General features: G+C 32.6%; 3 protein-coding genes and 2 non-coding genes across 5 annotated transcripts; 1 reads left to right on the forward strand and 4 right to left on the reverse strand.

The window, feature by feature from the left end:
• The first annotated feature begins 663 nt into the window (after positions 1 to 663).
• LOC105770492 (50S ribosomal protein L9, chloroplastic) lies at positions 664 to 3,401 on the forward strand. Its single transcript, XM_052630552.1, has 7 exons — positions 664 to 857; positions 956 to 1,083; positions 1,269 to 1,314; positions 1,728 to 1,825; positions 1,917 to 1,964; positions 2,756 to 2,934; positions 3,214 to 3,401. Exons 1-6 carry the CDS (start codon positions 714 to 716, stop codon positions 2,874 to 2,876), a joined length of 585 nt encoding a protein of 194 aa, XP_052486512.1. The 5' UTR covers positions 664 to 713; the 3' UTR covers positions 2,877 to 2,934; positions 3,214 to 3,401.
• A 54-nt stretch (positions 3,402 to 3,455) lies between these two features.
• TRNAV-UAC (transfer RNA valine (anticodon UAC)) lies at positions 3,456 to 3,528 on the reverse strand. The gene has a single exon. It is a non-coding gene; the product is annotated as a tRNA-Val (tRNA).
• Positions 3,529 to 5,902: 2,374 nt separating this feature from the next.
• On the reverse strand, positions 5,903 to 7,037 carry LOC105770965 (zinc finger protein ZAT5). Its single transcript, XM_012592347.2, has one exon. The coding sequence runs from the start codon at positions 6,880 to 6,882 to the stop codon at positions 6,004 to 6,006; it is 879 nt and encodes a 292-aa protein (XP_012447801.1). The 5' UTR covers positions 6,883 to 7,037; the 3' UTR covers positions 5,903 to 6,003.
• A 7,486-nt stretch (positions 7,038 to 14,523) lies between these two features.
• Positions 14,524 to 17,333, reverse strand: LOC105768981 (superoxide dismutase [Cu-Zn], chloroplastic). Its single transcript, XR_008196307.1, has 8 exons — positions 16,987 to 17,333; positions 16,364 to 16,425; positions 16,222 to 16,261; positions 16,029 to 16,124; positions 15,908 to 15,939; positions 15,720 to 15,795; positions 15,432 to 15,485; positions 14,524 to 14,698 (listed from the first exon to the last, which is right to left on the reverse strand). It is a non-coding gene; the product is annotated as a superoxide dismutase [Cu-Zn], chloroplastic (transcript).
• A 1,262-nt stretch (positions 17,334 to 18,595) lies between these two features.
• Positions 18,596 to 20,271, reverse strand: LOC105768979 (transcription factor FER-LIKE IRON DEFICIENCY-INDUCED TRANSCRIPTION FACTOR). The gene is made up of 4 exons (XM_012589296.2): positions 19,760 to 20,271; positions 19,472 to 19,672; positions 19,171 to 19,344; positions 18,596 to 19,065 (listed from the first exon to the last, which is right to left on the reverse strand). Exons 1-4 carry the CDS (start codon positions 20,246 to 20,248, stop codon positions 18,961 to 18,963), a joined length of 969 nt encoding a protein of 322 aa, XP_012444750.1. The 5' UTR covers positions 20,249 to 20,271; the 3' UTR covers positions 18,596 to 18,960.
• Positions 20,272 to 23,554: the final 3,283 nt, after the last annotated feature.

The following is a 23,554-nucleotide window of genomic DNA, read 5'->3' on the forward strand; positions in this document are numbered from 1 at the left end:
CTTTTAAAATTTAAACAAACTTTAAAATTTGTAATTTACATTGTTATAGATAATTTTATTTATTAAAAGAACATGATTTGAAATTAAATTTACTAGTGGTTTTATTAGAATAAATCATGTTTAACCACTAGTGATAAGTATAACACTAATTAAATCAATATACCATGTTATTATATATTTTGTATGATCATTAAATTTAAAATTTATAGATTTTAATAATTATAATTTATTTATAATACTTTCGATTGAGGTTTGAGATACTCCAAAGCAAATACTTCTCCTCAACAAATTTATTTATTATTTAATTTTATTTTAACTGATATCATATAATTATATTAATTATTAATATTTATTATAGATGTTTAGTTATAATTTCGAGTTTTTCCGAGATTTGGATTGGATTTATATCAAGTTTGGACCAGATCGATTTCAGACTTGGTCTTCTTGAGCTCGGATTTACTAAATTTAATCCATATAAAAAGCCCACCCAAAGTCGGACCGGTAGCGGTAGGGGTTGGAATTGATGTTTTTGGGAACTAAATTTAATCCATAAAAATAGCCCACCCAAATTTACAAGGTTGTTTCAAAACGACAGAACATAATACACAAAACGGTTGCTAAGAGTGTCGTCCAATAACAGATAAGATTACAAAAGGGAGGGAGAGAACAGAGGTAAAAGAGACTGGGGTTTTTTTTCTTCCAAGGGAGTGGCAATGGCAACCGCTACAGTTACAGCAGCATCTACACTTTCATGGCTTCACAGCTTTGGAGGAACACAAAACGAGACAACAAAAGTAGCAGACAAAAACAGGGTCTTCGTGGTTTTCGCCCAGAAGAAAGCTAAAAAGACTCGAAAGGTAAAGCAAATTGTTTCATACATTGTTGAAATTTGGTTTCTTTTTGTTTTTTTGTTTAGTAATTTGATTGAGTGGTCGTTGTTAATAATGGGTTTCAGATAATACTGAAGGAGGATGTGGAATACCTGGGGAAAAAGGGACAGCTTTTGGATGTGAAAGCTGGCTATTTCAGGAATTATCTTTTGCCTACGGGAAAAGCCCAGATTATCACTTCTTCTTTGCTTAAGTGTGTTGTAACCTTAATCTCAGTTCTTCCCCCCCCCCCCCCTTTTGTGAATTTGTTTTCCTTTTTTCTTGCTGTTATGATAGCATTCAATTGAGAAATAGAAGGATTGATATAAAATTGATTTGGGAGTATAATATATAAACATACATGATTGAGAAAATAATTAGTGGTTTTTTTTCCCTCAGGGAAATGAAAATGGAGGAGGAAAGAATTGAAGCGGAGAAGCAACGGGTAAATTTAGTGGCTTATGTTTTGAATTTTTTATTTTAGTGAATATCATTTTGGTCATGACTTTCCATTAGGCAACTGAGCATCTTAATGATTTGAGGCTGAAAACATGTTTGCTATGCCAAATTTCAACCTTCCCTGATTGAAGTGAAACTTGTCCTACCATATTGTGTTTATGTATGTATGTTTGCTCAGATTATATGGAATAATGTCGACGATACTTCTTTATGGTGTTGAAATCGAGCACTATATTCATTTGTTCAATGCTGTTATACAATGAGCAAGATATACTAATGTTGTTTCTAAATGGTGTTTTATGGCTATTTCTTTGCTTGGCATCTGTGGCATTACAAGGGTAATTTGTTCAACATGACCATGATCTTGTGAATCTTTTAAATGATCTTGTTTTACTGCAGGTGAAAGAAGAGGCACAGCAACTTGCTCTAATATTCGAAACAGTTGGAGCTTTTAAGGTGAAGAGAAAAGGTGGAAAAGGAAAGCAAATTTTTGGAAGGTGAGTAGGGTCCAAATCCACACTAAGCAGTTCATGCGTTTGTTTTTTCTGCTTATCATTTTACTCTCTGACATTCGCTTGTTTCTGTCAGTGTTACTGCTCAAGATCTTGTAGACATTATCAAGGCACAACTTCAAAGGTACTGATCGTAAAATCTTTGTGGGATTTAGATGTTAACAAGCATCACAACTCTGCAAATTATTTTCAAAATTTATTGCTTTAAATAAGAATTCAAGCTATTTGCCTTAGATTATGTATATGCCCTCACCATCATTGTTAGTGCAATCTGCATCTGTGGTTACAAGTTACAGCAAACAAATGAAGCTGGCATTCTGATCCATAAACTTAGTTTGTCTGTTGATTGACATGACATCGTGAATCATTTGCATTTCGTTAGCAAATTGTGATCTTCTATAAGTTTCAGTGTCACGCCTTTAGTAATAATGCCAAAGCTGGATGAAGAGACACCAACTATGGATTCCCATATCCATTTGTTTAAACTCGTGTATTAGCCCTAGACAAGAATCCTTTCTGAATGAAAAAATCTTAATCAAGAAACATGAGATAAAAAAAATTCTGACTGCAACATGCATTTCTCCTTGCAACTTTTCCATATGCATCGTTCTGGTCTAAAAATGGCAATATATAGTAAAAAATTGGATACCTGACACCATATGATCCATTTTTTGAGGACCGAGGTATTATATTTTACTGTTTGCAGTGGATTTCAATATGAACCTTTGGATGTGCGTTGTTCAATTCTGCTTTAGTTTTGGCCTGGTTTGGATATCCGATGAATATTGCTTTTTAAATAGAAGGAATAGTATTGTAATATTCACATGGTAAGTTGCAGTCTTGCAGATATCACATCTGCCGTTATCCCTAATGATGGCTGTTTAATTTTTCAACTATTAATTTGTTGATCTGTAGGGATGTGGACAAAAGAATTGTTTTTCTTCCAGAGATCAGGGAAACAGGAGAATATGTAGCAGAGCTGAAGCTCCACCCTGAAGTTACTGCCCGAGTCCGAGTTAATGTTTATGCTAACTGAGGACAACTTCCTCTCCAAATGTGCAGCTTTGTCAGCCATTTGCATCAGTCTAAGCTATGTGAGCATCTAAATCCGAGTAGGATACCTGTATCTAACACTCATACACAAAAAGCCTGAGTAACAGGTTTGGAAAGAAGCGGTAATTATGCAAGATAAAAGAAAATAAAGTACATTGAAAGAGAAGGCACTTCTCTTCTCAACCCCATGTTCACATCACTTAAGACAGTTGAGCACTGAGATCATAATGTCTAAATAAGGTTTTAATGAGAGGTGTTTTATGATCCCAACTGGAGTCAAAAGTTTCACAATGCTCAACACTTCCATTGTTTGATTGCAGGAGGTACAAGATACAGGGAAACTTCAGCTTGCTGCCTGTTTAAGCGTGTGGCAACGTTCATTTTTTTTTTGTAGAACATGTATTTAGCTTTATTTGTATTTCCAGTTCATTATTATCTTTTAGAACGTAATGAGACGTTGAAAAGCATGATTAGATTGCTTAATTTTATCTGAAACATCTATTCTCTATGGGCTCTACTGTGTTTTATATTCTAAACTTGCTATCCTATAAAAAAGACAAACTGTTACTGCCCAGGACCGAACTGAGGACCTTCAGTGTGTAAGACTGACGTGATAACCACTACACCACAGCAACCCCTCGTGTGAGAAAAATGATTTGTTTTATTAATATTCGAAATTACGAGACTCACATGGCAACGGTCTTCATCTTCGCATTTATTACAAAGAAGATTTAAGTCAAATTAAAGACCTAATGACATGAATCATTAAGCTAGTAAGGCAAGTAATTAACTAAAGTGGGAACAGATCAGGTTGATCACAAATTTTAAGTTTCTCATTCAATAAATTGAGATATTACTTCTTATTAATAAGCAAAATTCCAACTTGAAATAATATAATTACATGCCTTTATCTGCATGAACGGTAAGCTTGCAAATAGATGATATTGATATCTACATTTACTTTGCCATTCACACATACTTTTCATTTGGTAACTACCATAACCTTTGAATAAACCTAACAACCCCCCAAACCAAAAAAAAATCAGTATGAAGCGCATTAGGTAGGCAATATCTCACCAAAAAGGAAGGACTAACCACACTAGCTATATTTTTTGGGGGGTTCATATGAATAGCCGGTGAGAGATCATTTTATTGCATTTTCCATGTGTTTGTTTTCAATAATCTGGCTCATCCCATTCCAACCATTAGTTAATTGTTTTTAATAATCTGATTCATAGAAGCTTAGTTCTGTATTATTGTTGCCTTACATAGTTGTCATGGTTAGCAAACACTATGAAGCTTTGGTCACTTTCATGATAACCTGACCCGAATTTTTTTTTCTATTTAGAAAAAGAAGCACAAAAGCTGAACGCCAAGAGATTTGGATAGCCATCCAGCTGTGAAGTTGAAGGCCACTGGCCAGTTTAAGAGATACATATCATCATCAACTTCCACGTGTCAATTTGTTGGACCATATTGGAACCCCCCCTTCCCCTTAAAGTACACCAAAAGGAACCCTTTATGTGTATATATAATTTTCCAGTGTCATCGGCTACTATTAATTGGTTCCAGTTAGATTCAAAAACCACTTTTTTAGTAGTAATAAGAACATGACAACATATGCATACAAGTACTTGGCTGAAAAAAATTGGATAATAAAAATTATTGGTTAAGAAGTGTAATAAACAAAAGAAAAGGACTTGGAAAAGCATTATTGTGACATTTCCTCTACACAAAACAAAGCTATTTTAGGTTACTTTGAGTAGTTGAGTGAGCATATGAAAGAGAGAGAAGCGTTTTCATAGGAACCAAGCAAAGTAAGCTTAAATATTTTATATTGAAGCCCTTTGTTTATGTTTATATTTATATATGAAGAGAATAATACTGGGAGGTTAGATGACAAGGCAACTACATGTGCAAATGTCAAATGATGATATTTCTATCTAATTCTCTTTATATTTGGACATGATCTCACGCAAAGTGTCCACATGATTTGCTTACCAACATTTACCTAAACGTGCACTTAACAAATTCCATTTATACACAACTAGTGAAGTGAGTATGAGTGAGTCAATTATGTCACACCCTCTTTTTTGTTCCAAAGGGCATCCTTTGTTATGTGGTAATTTCATGTAAATACAAATTATTTGTGTGAATTCAAATAATGATAATTTGGTTAAGTGACTTGCAAACTAAGGGATATTGTAGTTAGTTAATTAGGTGCGGTACTTCATTTCCATTACTTTTTCTAATTATGGTTTTACTCTTGATCGATGAATGTAATTTAAACAAGAAAAATATAAATCAGATCTAGCTTACCCAGCAGCAGGATAGTCCATTAATATATATATATATATATATATATATAAAATAATGATGGAAATTAAATGTATGTATGGGTTGGGCAGTTAACAACTCAGCTTTGCTATCCATTTATTCTTTGTCATTTAATGAAACAGACTGTGGCATGTAGTGAGAGAGAGTGACTGTGAGAGTGAAGAAAAGAATAGATATCAGACCCAAAAAAAAGGAAAATAAATAAATATATATATATAAAAGAGTATTAATGACAACACCCCCAACCCAAAACTCACAAAGGAAAGATAACCTAATCCACGACTTTAGGTTGTGGTGCTGGTGCTGCCAAACCCTAGATAGCCAATGGCCAATGCTAACCCCCCATATTTCTTGTGTGTTTTTACACTCTTTTTAAGTGTTATACATCACTCTCTTCCCACTTTAAAAAAAAGGAAATAATTCGAAAATTCAATTTTACTTGTCGATATTTAGAGGTGTCTTTCATTTTCAAAATACGATTTTATTATACAGGAAAATAAAATTATTATAATAGATTTTTAAAAGGAAAAAGTTCATAAAATAAAATATGCTTCCGTCACTCACTTTTCGTGAATGGAAGGCAACCATGAACACTAACCACTTACTAGTTCAAAGTATTCAACTTCAACAAGTGGATCATCAGAAATAAGAAGTAAAAAGAAAACCAAAGAATTCAAAGAATATAGTTAATAATTGTAAATAATAATATTGAATTGAAACAATACAAATTATATATGATTCACATTGATACATGATTTTTCTTCTTTTTGGGTTTAGTAATGGCAATCTATCAAAGCTGGTGTGGTGAAAACAATAGCTTGTTGGGGTGCTCCGAATTGGAACTTGGCATCCCTGAGATCATCTTCTGGTGCAGGAAGATTAAGATCCAGAGCTAGGATATTTCTAGGCTTGGTTCCATCACCATTGCCTGACTCAATTGGAATGCTAGTAGTATCAACACTCACAGCAGCTTGATTGCTTGCCGCCGCCCTGTGCCGTCTCATGTGGCCTCCAAGGGCTTGACCAGACAAGAATTCAGAGCCACAGATTGAACACTCGTGAATCTTGTTACCCTTGTTCCCATGACTATTAGTCTTGTTGTTGTTGTTGTTGTTGTTACCTACTTGTAAAGCAAGAACCGCAGGGCTTTCTCTATTGAATTGATCAGCGTCTTCAACACCATGATCTTTGAATGCCAAAAAAAGTGGTTTTTTCTCATCTGCGGTGGCTCCCTTGGGCTTCTTGTGGCTTGCCCTATGCCCTCCTAGTGCTTGGAATGATGGGAAAGACCGGTTACAGGTTTTACACTCGTACGCATAAACTCCAGCCTTGTTTGTTGCAGTAACCATCTCCTGTTTCTCTTCAATATTGCTCCTCCTTTTTGGGCCATCACTTTGTGCTAACATGATTAGGCAGTTAGCCATGTCTTCTTCTTCCTCGGTGCTCTCGTAAATCTCACCGGAAGTCACCGGAGAGGAAATCGAATTGTATTCCTCCGCCACTCCACCGCCGCCGCCGCAAGCACTTGAGGAGCTAGAAGTCACAGTGACACCGAACGGGGACGATGATCTTTGACGCTTGGTACGCTTGCCTTTCATGATCAAGGCTTGATGATCAATATTAGACACCTCAAAATCCGGTTGAGCTTGCATATCCACCCAAATCTAAAGAAAAATAGTACTAAAAGGAAATCAAAATAAGGCAGCTGACCTAACAGAGTAACAGACTAAGGGCTACAGAAAACAAATGCAATGAAGCAAAGATAGAGAGAGTAAGGGGGGATTTTAATATATAGCGAATGGTGGTACCAGTTGTTGGTGTATTTTCCTTTATATATTGAAAATGTTTGTAGTATTAAGTGTTTTTTTTTTTTAAAGTCAAAACTCATAAAAGAAGAGAGAAAAGAGAAAAGAAAGCCGCCCCCGTGAATAGTTACTGTCACCATTTGTTTTGGTTTCTAACATACAAAGGTGTTATTACTAGCTAGTAGAAATTAAAGTTTTATTTTCACTTTTTTTATTCATCATTTTTCCAATAAAAAAATCATTTTTCATAAAATAAATAAAAAATCCTTCCATTCTTCTTTTTAGATATTCCTTAATTTAGTGATCATGCTTTTTTTTGAAAGTATAAATATATATTTAAAGTTGTTATTGAATCTTTATAACCGAAATTAAAAGGGTAAAATGATGTATAAAATTTATAAACTAAATATATATTTAAAGTTGTTATTTGAAACTATACCCTTTTGTTTTAAAACTAAATAAAGTTAACTAAATTTAAAAAAATCACTAATTACAATGGCTTATCTGATTTTTGGTTTAGAATTGACAATACTATATATCATATTAAGCATTCATTACTTAAATCTTTGGTGACAATATTATAATAATTTTAAAAATTTTATTTCTTGTTTAATCAGTTAGAATTTGAAGGGGTTATATATGTAGCTTTGGTAATATCTTATCTTAGAGAGGAGAAGATAAGTGTAGGTAAAGAGTAGAGTCGAGAATTAGGTGAAGTTGATAAGGTGCTGAAAAAGAGGGCAAAAGAGGGAGTTAGGACAGTTCAATTGAGTTGGTCTTAACTTTATCGCACACAGTTTGGCACCCAAGTTACAAACTAATATAACTCAAAATAATTATAAAAAAATATCCCCATTAAAAGAAAAGCCACGATTTGCACGTTAAAAGCATACGAATGCTACCCTCATTTTTACTCCTAAGGAAACCCAATTTTATTATCCCTTCCTTTTTCGGTTACATTTAATACTGATTTTGATACGATCAAAGCACGGTATATTGTATTTACGGCAAGATAGTAAGAGTTTCTCTTGCTTTTGTTAGTTACTGAGGGCTCGATTTTTATTTTGGATATAGAATAACTTTAAACTCATCATTAACGTGAATGATTAATCACTAAATTTATTGTTGTGAATTGTTATGTTTGGCTGTAGTCTCATGAAAAGCCTGTGGGAATAGCTAGCTAGGCTGTAAGTAATTAGGGTTAGGAGTAGGGGGGAAGTGCCCCAATCCAACAAGAAAAGAAAGGGACACAACTCATCAACCGTCAAACTGTCAAGTGGGCTTTTGTTGAACAGAGCATGTTTATTTCACAAGTCAAGAAAATATGTTAACACATGGCTTCTGTGACTCATTTTCTCTTTTCGCTTTTCTCTATTTAATTTACCATTTATAATTTTCGCCCACCACATATCTACATGTTATTAAAATAATTTCCCCACCACATGTTATCTAAATTAAAATACTACATTTATTAAAATCTTAAATTTGAAGTTGTAAATTGAAGGTACTCCCAAAATATTTTATTTAAATACGTATTCATATTTGGAGTAAATTAAGAAAAAAAAAGGTGAATTTATTTTTAGAAAAGAAATAGGCAATTTAAATAAAATGTTTTTCGGATTAGCTAGGTGGTTTGAATTATAACCCCAAACGAATTAAGTTAGGTTTAAGACCAAAAGAAAATCCTAACATTGATCCATGCCATTAACTGAAGAATGAAATGCGAAAGTGCAAAAGTAGTAATGTAATTGGGTCACGTTTGCTATTCTTAGACAAATGCCTAATTCCCATGCCTTTCCGCCAAACCAAATTAATTTGTCTTCATTTTCATTTTTGTATTGCTTCCCTAACTTGAGGGTATTAGGGTGCCATTAATTCTTCTGTATTTCTTATCATTTTTCTAAACCTTTTTAATCTTATTCTTCACATGCCAACAATCCCCGTTTATCTTCAATTTGTATTTCTAAAAAAATCTATCAGTATTTGAGATTTCACTAACACCTTACCTTATATCTCCAAATTTAGTTTTTTTGTTAGCCCATTATTCTTTCTAATATTTTACTTTGATTTTAGCTCATTGTTATTTACAATTATAAATTTTAAAAATTTATCAACTTTTAACCACATCTACATGCGATTCATTGCTCACAATCTTACGAACAAAATAACTAAAATTATAAAATAATTTTCATTTTGACGATGTGCAATTGTGTCTCTATCATCAAAATGTGTCGGTATGTGTGAGTTTTGATTTGGATTATTTTTATTCTTTCATCTTTTGTATTCTTTTGATTCTACATTGTAATTGTTCAAACATGAATTTATTTATTATATTTTTAATTGTAAACTCTATAAACATAATTATCAACCAAAATAATGTCTACTATCGAAATAGTTTTTGAACATAGCTTAACTTTATTTTCTCCTCTAAAACAATTAATTGACTAAATTAATCAGATGATATTATAGTGGTACACTAATACTATGTTTGGTAAGAGTATTATTTTTACACATGTTTTTGTATATGGTTTAGCAAAGAGAAGGAATTTTTTCTTACTTTGAAGAGGTTTTATTTTATTTTTATAAGTGTTATTACTTATATTTTCAATTTCAAGTTTAAATTACATTAATTATTCTTTATTTTATATCTAACTACTAATATATATATGTAAAAATAAATTTTATTTTATTTTATTATATTAACAACCAGATGAGGCATAAATAATATAAACGTAACCCTTAAATAATTAGTACATGAATCCTTTTTTTTAACAATTATAGTTTCTCCAATAAATACTACTACTACTGATAATAAATAAATAAATAAAAGAAAGGTTCATTGTATATGATGATAGTAAGATGTAATGTTTTGCAGAGTGGGGCAAAAGTGGCCTGATTCTTGATGCTGTTAGTTATGCGAGGCACGTAAAGTAAGGTACGCAAAGGCACGGCCGCAAATCTTCAACTTTTTCAATACTCGTTTTTTATTCGTTCAGAAATTTAACTATGGTATTTAAACGTATATTTAGTAATTTTAATATAAATTATGTTTTAATTATTTTTGGATTTATTCCATTAATAGGTTAGTTTTCTTTTAACTTTACAAGTATAATTATATAACACAATTATACTAATAATTAAAATATATACGAAAACACATCAAAATTATTTTTGAGAAAATCTATATATATATATATATAGCCAAATTACCAAAAAACTAAAATATATTACATACAAATTATACCCGTTGAATTTAATTTAAAATATTTGTTTTCAAAATTATTCAACTTTAATTCAATTCCTGATATATAAAAAAAAACATAATCTTATCAAGTGAGAGTCAGTTGAAACCGTAGAGAGAATGACTATTTTTATGATGCCAATTGCCAAATGGTTAGGAGAGAGAAAGTAAGAATACCCATTCCTTATGTTACAAACTACGTAATTGATTTTTTATAAGCATGGATAAATAATTCAACGTTATATCAATAACTTAATTAATCGTGGTGCGGCGGTTAATGGACTTTTTATTTTTATTTTTTTATCTTGGTGATTAATTGAGAATAAATTGTAATTAAGAAAATAAATGGGAATTTCATATGAAGAAAAAGAAGAAGAAGCAAGTAAAAAGCAGATATGATCTGGATCTCATTTAACATGTGAAGTTAAGAAGCCAAATTTCAGTGTATTTGTGACACTCATGCAGGCTTAAATCCAAATTTGATAAAATTAAAACTGTTGGATGATTTCTATCATATCATATATAGAATGAGTTGTCATGTTATTTAATTATAATTAGGTGGTGCTAATTTTGCTTGTGTTTATGGAGAAGTGGGGCCAGGTGGTGTGATGAGTTAATGCTGAATATCCACTCATTTTCAGTCTCAAGATTTGTATGTTATTGGCTTTTTTATATGGATGTCACTTTGGACTGGGTGGCAGCAGCCATGGTTATCATGTCAGGATCCAACTGTCTTTGAACTGACAACAACATCAACAAATTACTTTGTCACTTGCAGAGATTTAAGAGGAAAATCATATATTTATATATACCATTCATGCTTAGCTTATAGGAAAGAAAAGGATGCCTGGTCTAAAGTCTCTCTCAACCCGTTCTCACACCTTAAACGTTTTTATTTTTTTAAAACTCTTTTCAAGTATGCTGGGTGTTGTGATATGGTAATTTGAGTGTTTTTTTTCCTCCAAATTTGACAAAGATTTGATATGTTTTGTCATCATATTTTTATAGGGAGTTCGATGAGTCGGAGATGTTTGAGTAGGTGTTTCAATTTTGTAACCTCTTTGAATTTTATATTTTACCAACAATTATTATGCCAAGCTAAAAAAAAAAAAAAACCTCTTTTCAAGTTGATTTGTAGCTAAGATATACCTATCCTCTGATTGAATATATACATGATAAATTAGTCTGAAATTTGACATGATTTTTCGTCCCAAATCATGTTCTTTACTTGGTAAGCATTTGGAGATTTACTTGGTGGCAGCTGATGAGTTAGTATATTGTGCAAAGCACCTTGTCTTCTTCTCCTTATCTAACACTATTACTATTATTATGTATAGTGAAGTGAAGAAATTAAGTAAAGTAACCAATTGAAACGTCCAACTTTATTAATTCTATATATTTATTAGAGAGTAGTTTAAACTGTTGATGTTAGATGATATCACCTTAGTGTGATAGGCGTGAGATATGAATAAAGATTTTTGGCTTAGCTTTGGGCTCAAACTTCTTAAATGTCTATATTTAAATGAGGAAACCCTAAACCTAAAGTAAAAGCAATGCATAGGCAGAAGGGGGCGAAGTCAATGCCTTCTTTGATAGTTAAGAACAACCCCAATTGCATGAAAGAAGATGAGATAGAAGGGAAGTTTAAATTGCATGCCAAATAGCCCCCTTCCCCCTTTCAAAAATTAAAGGAAGAAATTTGGTAGCATAGTGTTAGTTTGAGGGATGACTTGTAGTAGCAGATATGATGCTTTTGAGAACAACTTTGGGTGAAGCAAAGAAGAAAGGGTAGCTATCAAAATCGAAGTCCTTTCCACTAAAAACAACGACTTTATGCCAACTATATCCCTTAAATTAGGCTTTACACTACTACACTGCTTACTCTTTCTCACTTGTTTCTAACTTGCTTCTCACAATTGCCTCGTGATTTCAGTTCTATAACTCTTCAAGCACTCATGTTAAATCAACCCAACCACCTTTTAACTCTATTCCTATTCATTGCTCACACCACCCTTCACATTACCTCTCTTAATTTCCAATTCCAAATATGATCTCAAAGTTGTCATACAGTCTCTTTATTACAATAAATATACATGTTTAATATCAATATATTATATTCATGTTTTGAATTTTGAATCTTTTAATAATTTACTTTAACTTTATGTTCATATAATTGAAGTACCAAATCTAACTTACATATATTTGTTCTTCTAATCAAATTCTCATTATTATTTTTAGATCATTAAACAACTCTATGACCCAAACCAAAAGTTTATCTTATAGTTTTTAAGATATATATAATATAGAAGAAGCAAACTATTGATATATGATTTATTCATTTATTTATTTTAACTATTTTTATTTTCTTTTGTGATACCCCCATAGTAATAACAACATATTTTTCATTTTCAAGTTGTTAGAGTTCACCTTGATTATGGCTGTGTTCTCCAATGCTTTTCAGATGAGTTTTTCCATTAAAAAGTGTTTTTCCCTAAAAAGCAATGAAGAACAGACGTCAGTGTAGAAAATTTTTAACTTATTTTAAGTGCTTTTTCACAGATGAATAAACATAAATTTTTAACTTTTTTCAGCCCAAATGTGCTTTTGGCTGGTATTTTACTTTTTTAACCATACTATTTTTTCTTTCAAATAGACGTTAGAGGACTTTTTTTTCCCCTTTTCTCTTTTGTCTAAACTTTATATTTAAATAATTTTTAAAATAATACAATTGTGTCAATATTTAATTACAAATATTTAATTATTACATTTAAATATAGTTTATATATTCTAATTAAATTTAATAAATAATTAATATTAATTACTTATAAATATTTAAATTAATATTATATATTAAAATATTAACAATAAGTTATAATAAATTGTTTTTATATTTTTCTAAAATATCATAATATTAACTAATTTGAACATTATTTAAATACATATTTGTTACTTTATAATATCATGTTTAAAATGAATATTTTATTTCTCAAAAGCACTTTTGACAAGAATATCAAACACTCAATTTTTTTAAAAACATTTCTCAAAAGAACTTTTCAAACTAGCCCTATATTAGCAACCCACTTTTGTGAGATAATTTATACATTGTCTCGTTTACCTAATGTTGAGGTAAAGCTATATATATAAATATAATATTTGTTAGCTTCTGAATGGTAGAAGAGGCATACGCATAGCATCCTATTACCATATGCATATTCTCACAATCTAGAAGCAGAAATTAGTTATGCAATTATAGCACATTTCATGCTTGTTTGGTATATACAAGAGTGAATTTTCTCGCCAATTTTTGTGGTTAATTTGAGTTTTGCTTAGGTGGCCTGGCCTAACTGCCGGTATTCTTTGTCCCTTAATTCCAACCTAATCATTTAGAGTATTGTGTTTTCTTCTCAGTTCATGATTTTCTTTCCAATGATTGTGTAACCAACTTACTTATTTTGTGCAAGTGCAATTTTGTTATTGTTGCCACATTTTGTATTTGTAAATTATAACTATCATTGGGTACAACAGTAATCTTGTAAACAATATCATTGAGAGAAATCACAGACCCGAAAATATTAATTTCCACAAACCGTCGATTCTAGAACAATACAACTATCATATCAAATAATTTTCTATAATATATATAAAGTCAAATGTTGCATTCTCCTCTCCCCCCCCCCAAAAAAAAACCCTTATTAAAGTTCAGTTGACATGTTCAGTTTTCTTTATTTTACTACACAATATACAGTTTATTGTATCATGATGTATAAAAAAGGAAACAGTCTAAAGCGATCGGCAAATAAATAATTTATTTGGAATTAGATGAAATAATTTATAGTAAAATTCCAATCAGCAACGAACATGAATGTGACATTAAAAGCTTCTACTTTTTTTTCCCCCAAGTAGTGTTAGATTGATGTAAACAAAAAAATACATATTTTAACATGACTTGTTTTTGTGTAAGTTCAATGAGAGAATGAACCATAAATTTAAGAATGACTTATTTGCTAGTTTAATTAATATTACAACTTGTGAAAGTGATGTAATCTTATCCAATTTGACACTATAAAGAATGGACATTAACATAAACCTGAGGCCATCTTCTTTATTTTACGCCATTAATTAAGAGACATCCAAAAAGAAATAGTCTCAATAGGAGGAGGTAGGTCACGGGCCGAGCCCAGCTACAATTTCATTTTCTAAAGGAAAAATTTAAGCCCTATTCCAATCAGATACCATGGTCAGTACTATTATTTAAAAATAATAGAATATCTAAAATCAATTTTCTATTCATAATTAAATTCAAATTTGTTGGTTTTAAAGCCAAATTACTGGATTCAATGAGTAACTAATGTGTAGGAAAAGCAAACAACAATGGCGGAAGACCAAGCTGGTTTCTTTATATTGGTGTCAAACCCACGACACCTGCATATACATTACCAGAACAAGTAATTATGAGATGAACTTAAAGTTTCAATATAATAAACGTTATGCCTGGGAAGAATTCTTCAGGCAGGCATGCCCATCCATGATTGTCAGAATTCATAGGCACAACAGGACAACACCACCTAACTGATATCCAACGTTCAAACCCTCCCACAGGAATTGAACATCCCTTGCCCCTATACTACTGAAGGTACTAATTTGGCACACTAGGGAGCAGATACATCACATTCATTCCAAGCCAAAGGCATACCAACTAAATCATCAGTTCAAGAGTCCATCCAAGACTTTTTCCTACTCCTAGCAGACTGCCAATCTATCAACATGAAAACCATGATATTTACAACCCCTTGTCCTTTCCACTACTTCTCCTCCAAATTTTGTATAAATAAAAGTCAAGTCTAATTTATTCAGGTATTGAGAAAAGTTGGAGCCCCTTAAACAAAACCAATGCTTGAACCGGGCCAATGAACCTCAAAATAAATTGAAATCCATCGGAAACTGGTAAAACAAGCCGCAGAAGGTACTGAGAGTCCCCCAAGTTAATAACTTATGTTTTTGCATAGCTAAAATAGTAACCAAGTCAAAGATATTTATGCTCAAAACATAGATGCAAGAAACAAATCAGAGATGAGTCTGGAAAAAATATGAACTTCTTGTTTTCTCTGGAAACATATAGATATAGAACTATAGATTAAAGTGCTTGTGCACATACCACATGCCAATCTTCCACCTGCATTGCCTGTCGTTAGACTAAGTTCATGTCCACCTGTAGATGCATTAGTAAATAGCAATATAAGAAAATTTAAAACAAGCAAATACGAAGGAAGTTTTGCAGAATACGTCAGTGTGTAAGCGTACACAAAAAGAAATTTATTTTTAGGATCAAAAGCCACCCTCCAAACAACATAAAAATAGCCACTACAGGTCTCCCTTCTCTAACTTATTGGGGAAGTTTCCGCACAACGCAAAGGTAAGAATTGCAAGCCAAATAAATAATTACCCTTTCCAAGGTCATCCTCAAGCTCATGAACTACAAATGCTCTTCCAATGACAGCATTTGGGCCACTTAGTGGTATCTGCACATGAAAGTCAAGAATTACAAAGGAAGCAAGACTGAGATCCCTCTCTCATTGAAAAGGAAATTCATGCCTGCAAAGCACACAAGGGAATATGCATGCATTACAACACCTGCTTGTCCACGATTGTTGCCTCTGCCACTCCTGCGTCACTCAAACTTTAAGTAATGAATAATTTAATTTGTCCAAACTAATTTAGAAAAGAAAATGAGTAAAATTTAAGAATGCATTACCATCAGCATTAGCAACTATGTTTCCCAGGTCACCCGCATGGCGGACTTCGCTCTCAGGAGCACCATGTGTCATACGGTTAGGATTGAAATGTGCTCCTATCATTTAAAATTTTAAAAATAAAAAAAGTTATACATAAAAAAACTCTAAAACATAAGATCCTATGGAATGAGATTCAAATGCAACAAGTCCTACCCGTTGACATGCATCCATTTGTTGTGTCACTATACTCATGCTACATGTAAAACAAAAAGTAAAGATTAAAACCAGACTTCAAAAAAACTTTTATGTGCTGATATACACTGAGAATGAGCAGCTAAAGCCAAAAAACACTTACAAGGTGGAACCCGTGAAGCCCTGGAGTAAGACCAGTAACGCGAACATTCACAGTTGTTGGACCTATTTATAGTGAAATTGAAAGCATTCACAGAAGACAGCAACACTCAATTGCCAAAAAGATAAGCCAACAGAACATGTATTGATGTAAAGTTTCACAATGTCTAAAATTTGTAAGAGGCTAGACAGTCGTTTCAACTTTAACGTGAACACTGGAATATTTAATATAAGTATACATCACCAAGGAAACACTTATATCAAAATCAGCTCTAAATAAACAGACGAAAATCGAGCTAACAGTTAGAACTAAAAATCTGGCATTCGCAATCGCAACATTGAAGCAAATATGATCCAGAACTGAGCACCACCCTAACCATAATCCTATCCAACCTCAAAGCATCGAAGATGGAAATGAATTCATCAACAAAAAGTTAGAAGGAAACCCCCCCCCCAAAAAAAAAAAATATATATTCATGCTCTTTCTCTCGCTTCTTCTCCATAAACAAACAATGAATTCACAAAAAGAAACAGAATTTCTCCAATAACAAGTACAAAACCAAAAACCCAAACCACAAGATGCATTAGAAAACAAGTAAATACACAAAGATTGAAAAGAAAACAGACCATCATCTTCTTGAGTCAAGGTGACAACGCCTTCAACTTTAGAATCACCTTTAAGAACCGCGACAGCATTCTTGGATACAGCAAGCACGGAAAACTGCTTCTTGGGGACAGTAGCAGCATTGGAAAGGGATGGACGAGGGGTTAGGTGACGACAGTGCATGAAGGAGAGTGTGGTGAGATGGGATTATAGTGAGAATAGCGTGGACTACCATGGCTACTATTGCTGCAGCTTGCATTTGATGAGTGAGTGAACAGTGTAGGATTACGATGGAGATAATGTGAGACGAGGTTGTCGTGGCTGCAGTGACCCCTGGGATTTAACTAGAATCTACTGTGCTTTAGCTTAAATCGTGTCTGGGAATGAGGACAATCTGGTTTGCACGGACCTTAAGAGATGTTTTCTCATCATAAAATGTGTTTTTTTTTGGTAAATTACAACTTCGGTAACTTATATTTGCTTAAATCATGATCATTGAGTCACTAATGACACTTAACAAACCGCTATCGTTAATGACTGTATAATAACATTTAAAAGTTCGGTGAACATCACAAATTTAAAAGAAAAATCATCTAATACAAAAAGATTTGTTAAAACTGAGTGTTTAATTGTATAAAAAGTTAAATGCTTAAGAAAATATAATTATCAGTATACAAATGTTTAATTAAATTTATTAAGTTATTGCTTTTATAGTTAAAAATTAAGTTTGTTGAGGGGTGGAATTTTTTGGAATAAATATTTTAAATGTTGCTTATCAGGTACCCAATTGATCTCCCAACAATAAAAGATATTGTTTTTCGATGGGAGTTTTATCTCCCGTGCTCTATCGAGAGTCAATGTGCTATGAGCAGCTGCCCGGTGAGCTTGGTTCGCAGAGCTAAGAGTACTTAAATTGGTGGAGCTACAAGCCCCAAGAGAGGTGCCAGTATAAGGCGCGTCAATAATTCTGGAGTTCACTTGGGCATATAGGATTTTAGATCGCCAATACGAGACACTTATCCCTTAAGTGGTGACCTATATGCTAGAGATAAGAGGTTCGAAACCTAACAATGGCTAATGCTCACGGCCCCTTTTTGGATGAGCCAAATTTAAATTATAAATTTTTGAGAGAGTTAAAAATGTAATTTTGTCATTGTATTCATATAAAATTTTTGTCGAAAGCATAATTGAATTTTAATTTTTAAGAGACAAAATATAATTTTACACTAAATTAACTTAAAACATTGTAAATGCTCAAGAGACTAAAGAGGAAATTTTTTATTTATGGAGTGTTAGGGTCTCTGCCCTCAACTTCGCTCCTACCCTTGGTGGGTGGTCGTGCGCTAACAAATAACCTAATTCCTCGAGGCACTCTCCCTCTGTAAACAAAATTACTCATAATATGCTAATTTTTTTATAGAGGTGAGAGAGCACAGCCCAAAAATAATGCCAACCATTATTGGAATTCGGTTGACAGCTCGAAAAATGGCACCCCGAAAACTGAAAAAGTAGACCCCTCAACAAATTTTTTTATTATACATTTTTGAGCAATTTAGCGAGATTAGATCACAATTGTAGGGAACAAATTAACAATAAATTAAAATAAAATGGCTTAATCTTAATTTGGATCAATTTTCTAATTTTCTGCTTCGTCAGGATTGTTTATTCAAATAACGATAAATTACAGTCGGCAGATTAGTCAGTGAAAATTATAAGATCATTTTGCGGAAACAAGACATTAATACACGTATATTAGCACAAATTTGTCTTTCAGGCATGATCCAAATGCCACAGATCATTAACACCAGTAAGAAAACAAACCAATTTGTTCTTGCAACCCGTGTAGTCTATTGGAAGAGTATTAAAGTCTTGGTTTCGCTAATCAAGTTCAACCTCGAGTATTCAAGAAAATAGAACTATTACATAACAGACTAACAGTTATGGGACTTCATTGTCGATGAAGAACAAGCATCATTAACAGGCACTGACGAGACAGATTAGGAAGATAAAGGTGTTGTAAACTCAAATCCTTGATTCAGAAGAGCCCCGCACACCCATAACTTCAGGTTTGGCAAGTTCATTGACTGCTCACAATCTCTCATCTGCAGTTTTATATAAATCAGTCTGCAAGTTTTGCATTTTAAAACCTCAGCAGCTATGTTACTGGAATTCGCGTAAGAATAGAAAAAGAGTAAAGGTTGACTTACATTTAGAGTAAATGTTAATACAAATCTGTCAGAAAGAGTGGCCAAATTGGAATTCAGAACTTTGAAGTTAGTGAGGGACTCAAGGGCCTTGTAAAGTGATATTGCAACCCCTTCACCTTTGTTGCATATCAATCTAATGTAAAACTCTCTTTCCTCCACTTGAAACATATTCAACTGCATTGTAAAGTGAAAACCATTGTTTCATTTCCATGGAAGAAAAAAGGCAGTAAATAATATCACAATTATTAAAAACAAGTGATTGTTATGTTATTAGTATTATTATTATTATTATTTTCTTTACCTGCATTATCTTCTTGCAAACTGGGTGGCTGTTGCTTCTTGCAACTCGAATCTTAACAGGGTTTTCAATTGATTGTTGGTACCTTTCGGATCCTGCCAATGTTGCTTCAAGACCCGCAATCTCAGCTTTTAGTTTCTTAGCCTGCATTTGCAGGTCTTGCACATACAATACGGCATCTCCAATAATCGAAGCCTTATCCATCTGCAGCAACATAAAATTAAAGCCTTATCCATCAAATTATATTCGCAACTGGATCCAACACATGTTATATATATACGTAACACATACCTTTGTTATGTTAGGAACTAGGGAACGCAATGCATAGAGCTTCTCCTTCATCCGACCCCTCCGCAGTCGCTCCGAGATCAAAGTTCTCGACCGATCAACCCTTGGTTTCTTTGTGGCTGTTGGTGTTGTGGGGGTGGTTGCGGTTGCGGTTGCGGTGGTTGTCCCGGAAGAGTTTTCCTCGTCGTTATCATCCTCACCATCCTTCATCATTTCGCCATAAAAAGTACTTGGAAATGGATCGAAAACATAGTTAGAATCCGGCACAATGGTGGTTGAAGCATCAAGGCAAAAAGTATCCCCAGGTGTGGAACTAATCTGCTTATCCTCAACAAAACTACCATTGAGAAGATCGCAATCATAGCCGACGCCTGCATCTTCACTTTCACCACGAATCAGATCGATGAACTGATCAAAATTCGGATCATCAATGAAATCATATAGTTCAAACTGGTTTGGGAACTGCAGAGGGTAATTTCTCGATGCATCCATTGGTTCCTATGCACTGCCTGACTGTGAGAGGTGTAGCTGTATATATTGTAACCTTCAAATTAAAATCTGGACCTGCTTCACGTCATTTCATGGTGTGAAAGGAATCGACTGAAGAACCTAAGGCTGCCAGCGATTATTTTTTAATTACTTCAAATACTAGTAACATAGCAACATCAATCAAGCCCTGGAAATTGATAAAAAAATATATAACAAATATAATATTCAATTCCATTAAACAAACACTGTATTGTAGTTGAGCCGAGATTTTAGGATTGATGTTGACTTGCTTTTATATTCTGTAGGGTGACTTTTTCTTTAAAGGAAGACCGATCTGAATTCAGAGTTTCGCAATTTCTGCAGAATTACTTTTGTCAAACATGTCTGAATTCAAGGTTAAGCTTGAGATGCTGATCTTCTAACTGCTATTATGAGATCAAAATCAATGACCAAGTTCTCCAAGTTTACTATACTCCTCTCAAATGATCAGCAATGACATCAACATTCGATTTTACTTTTTTTCTTTTTAACTTTCCGGGGAATCTATTTCCAGCCTCTGGTATTCACATTTTTGAGGTGACATGCAGTTTTGTTTTAATAAAGATTTCAGGGGATAGTTAGTTTATCCAAATTTCATGGGTGTGAATGGAATCGTATGCTTTTGTTTAATAAACAGTGGTTTTAAACATAAATAATCTACAGTTCAAACATTTACAAGATTAAGACATACATATACATATCCACCAGGAGGAACAACAAAAATACTTGCTGCTGTCAGTATCTGTGATTGTTAACTCATCTACAGTCAAATCCAAAGTTGATAGATTGCCTCTAATACGTGTTGTACGCAAACATCCAACATATACAAAATGAAAACTCAACGTCATTAAGTTCAATAAAACCCGATCCTTTGATATTAAGCAAACAATCATAGGCGGCATGAAATTTGCATCAAACCTCAAATATTCTTTTGACTTTCTATAGCTTGAAATTAAGATAACCATATCCATCTCATGCATGGATTGGCATGCACACACACACATATATTGTTCTTTAAAAGGGACTATCAAAGATGTTTCTCGAAAAAGAAAATAATTTTATAAATTCGCCATATATAGAAAAAATGGTTGTTACCTGCACCGTATAATACCAATGATTTTTTTTTTTAGCATATTCTAATTTGAGGTGGGGACTTTGCTTGCATCTCACCTGACGACATAATGTCTAATATTTTATTTAGAGCAAGCTTAGTGCAATTGATAATTTAATTTAGCGCAACACTTGTATATAAATTTATATTAGACAATTTTAATTTATTAAATGTAGTCTAATGAACTAAAAATAATTTGGTTAGTGTTAATATTAATCATTTAGTGATATTTGAAAATACGTATAAATACGTATAAGATCATGATTCCGTCAAATATAGAGTTCAGAAAATTTGCATGTGAGGAATTCGATGGTACTACGCGTGGGGGAACGTGCCTTACATGAAGTTGAGGTGCTCTTTGGTTGAAATATGAATAAATTAATGAAGCAACAGTGGGTCTCCACGGGATTAATTTATTATGTTTTTCGTATTTTAATGCTTAATGTTCAAGTTTCAGGCCAGACCATACATTGGTTTTGTTCTTCAAACATAACCAATTTTGACATGGGCCATAAGGGTTAGCTCGGCCTTGATATTAGCCTTGCCAAAAGTTTATGTTGGGCTTAAATCTATTGATTTTAAACTGGAATCAACTTTGCCTGAGTCTTAATTCGATTGACATCAGTATTATTATCAGTGTATAAGGACGTGGGTTCAAGTGTGGTGAAGCGCATTATCCTCCTATTTAAGAGTTGAGAAGGGACTATTGGTAGTTTTAAATATTATATAAAAAAAACAGATATAAGAAGAATTCACAATAAAATCAAAGTTCAAAAAGAAAGAACTTTGTCAAGGTCTTCGTACTCCTTCCAAGAAATAAGAATATTATCCAACTTTAGATTTCAATATTCAAGTTTCAATTTAATCCGTTCAGAACATTTTTATTATTATCTTCAACCTCATTCACGGTCGTTAACAGATTAAACATAAGAAAGTGTCATAGAACACAAGTCTTAACGCTTTTTAATTTCTTTTTATCTTACAAATAAACCAATCGAGTGATTACAGAAAAACATTAACATATCTCTTGTCTATCCTGAGGATATAGTATTTAGGTTTTACTGATAAGCAAATGAAAAATCAATTTACAGTCATTTAAATGGCATTTGAATAGAAAATATCAACTTGTCCAACATGATAGGGGTTTACATATCATAACAATAATAAAATGAATCTTAATACATATGCACACACATAAGCAACATGAAGACTGTCTCTGGTGGGCGCATAATTGTAAATTTTTATTGGCATAATTTCTAGTCAAAATAAAACACAAGAAGCGCTAATATTCCTTGCTTATTCCTTCTATCACTTGTGTTACTTCTAATTAAAATCAAAACATTTTTTTAGTGAATCATAACCGAACAACAGACGCGACTAATGCAACTCGAATTCAAGCTACAATTGGGGCAGTGAACATCATATGGGATTTAATCAAAATCAAAACTTTATGTATACATATGATCCCCAATTTAAATTTCATGTGTATAATTACAGTAAATCAGAATTCATTTATTAAATTACACATTCATGTATAAATTGAATATGTATCCTGTTTTTATTTATTATATTTTGTTTGTTTGATTAAGGACCACTAAACCGCCCTTTCAATTAAAACCTATAAGATTTTTTGAGTGCAGCAGTCTTCTACCTTTATATCATCAAAGCTATCATTGCTGCACTTTGAATGGAGTTTAAGTTTTCTTATGTCTAAATCTTTGACTTTCTTTTTTCACTTTCAGTGATCCACGAATTCTACAGATTACATTTATTTATCATTCTGCTCTTAAATTAGATCTTTAGTTAACAGTTTTGTGTACAACCTTTTTGTGACAAAGAAAAGAAAAGGAGAGAATGAAAGAAGAAATTGGTGGTGATAAAGGAAAATTAAAATATAAACTGCTAAACCATTAATACAGAATAAGACTCAGAAAGCTGGAAAGAAATTGAAGCTCCAATTTCGGAAATTGGATGAAACAAAGTCGTTTTATTTTCTTGCAGGAACTTTGGAGTTTATACATTCAAATAATAATTTTTATGTATAAAATTTATAAAAAGAATAGGAGAGATCAATCATTACTTAAATATAAAGTTAGAAATTTTTTAAAGGCTCAGAATTAAGTTGTATATATTTACGATAGTAAAATGTAATCTTATTA

This window comes from Gossypium raimondii, chromosome 5 (assembly GCF_025698545.1).
Source record: "Gossypium raimondii isolate GPD5lz chromosome 5, ASM2569854v1, whole genome shotgun sequence".
Classification (NCBI taxonomy): Eukaryota; Viridiplantae; Streptophyta; class Magnoliopsida; order Malvales; family Malvaceae; genus Gossypium; species Gossypium raimondii.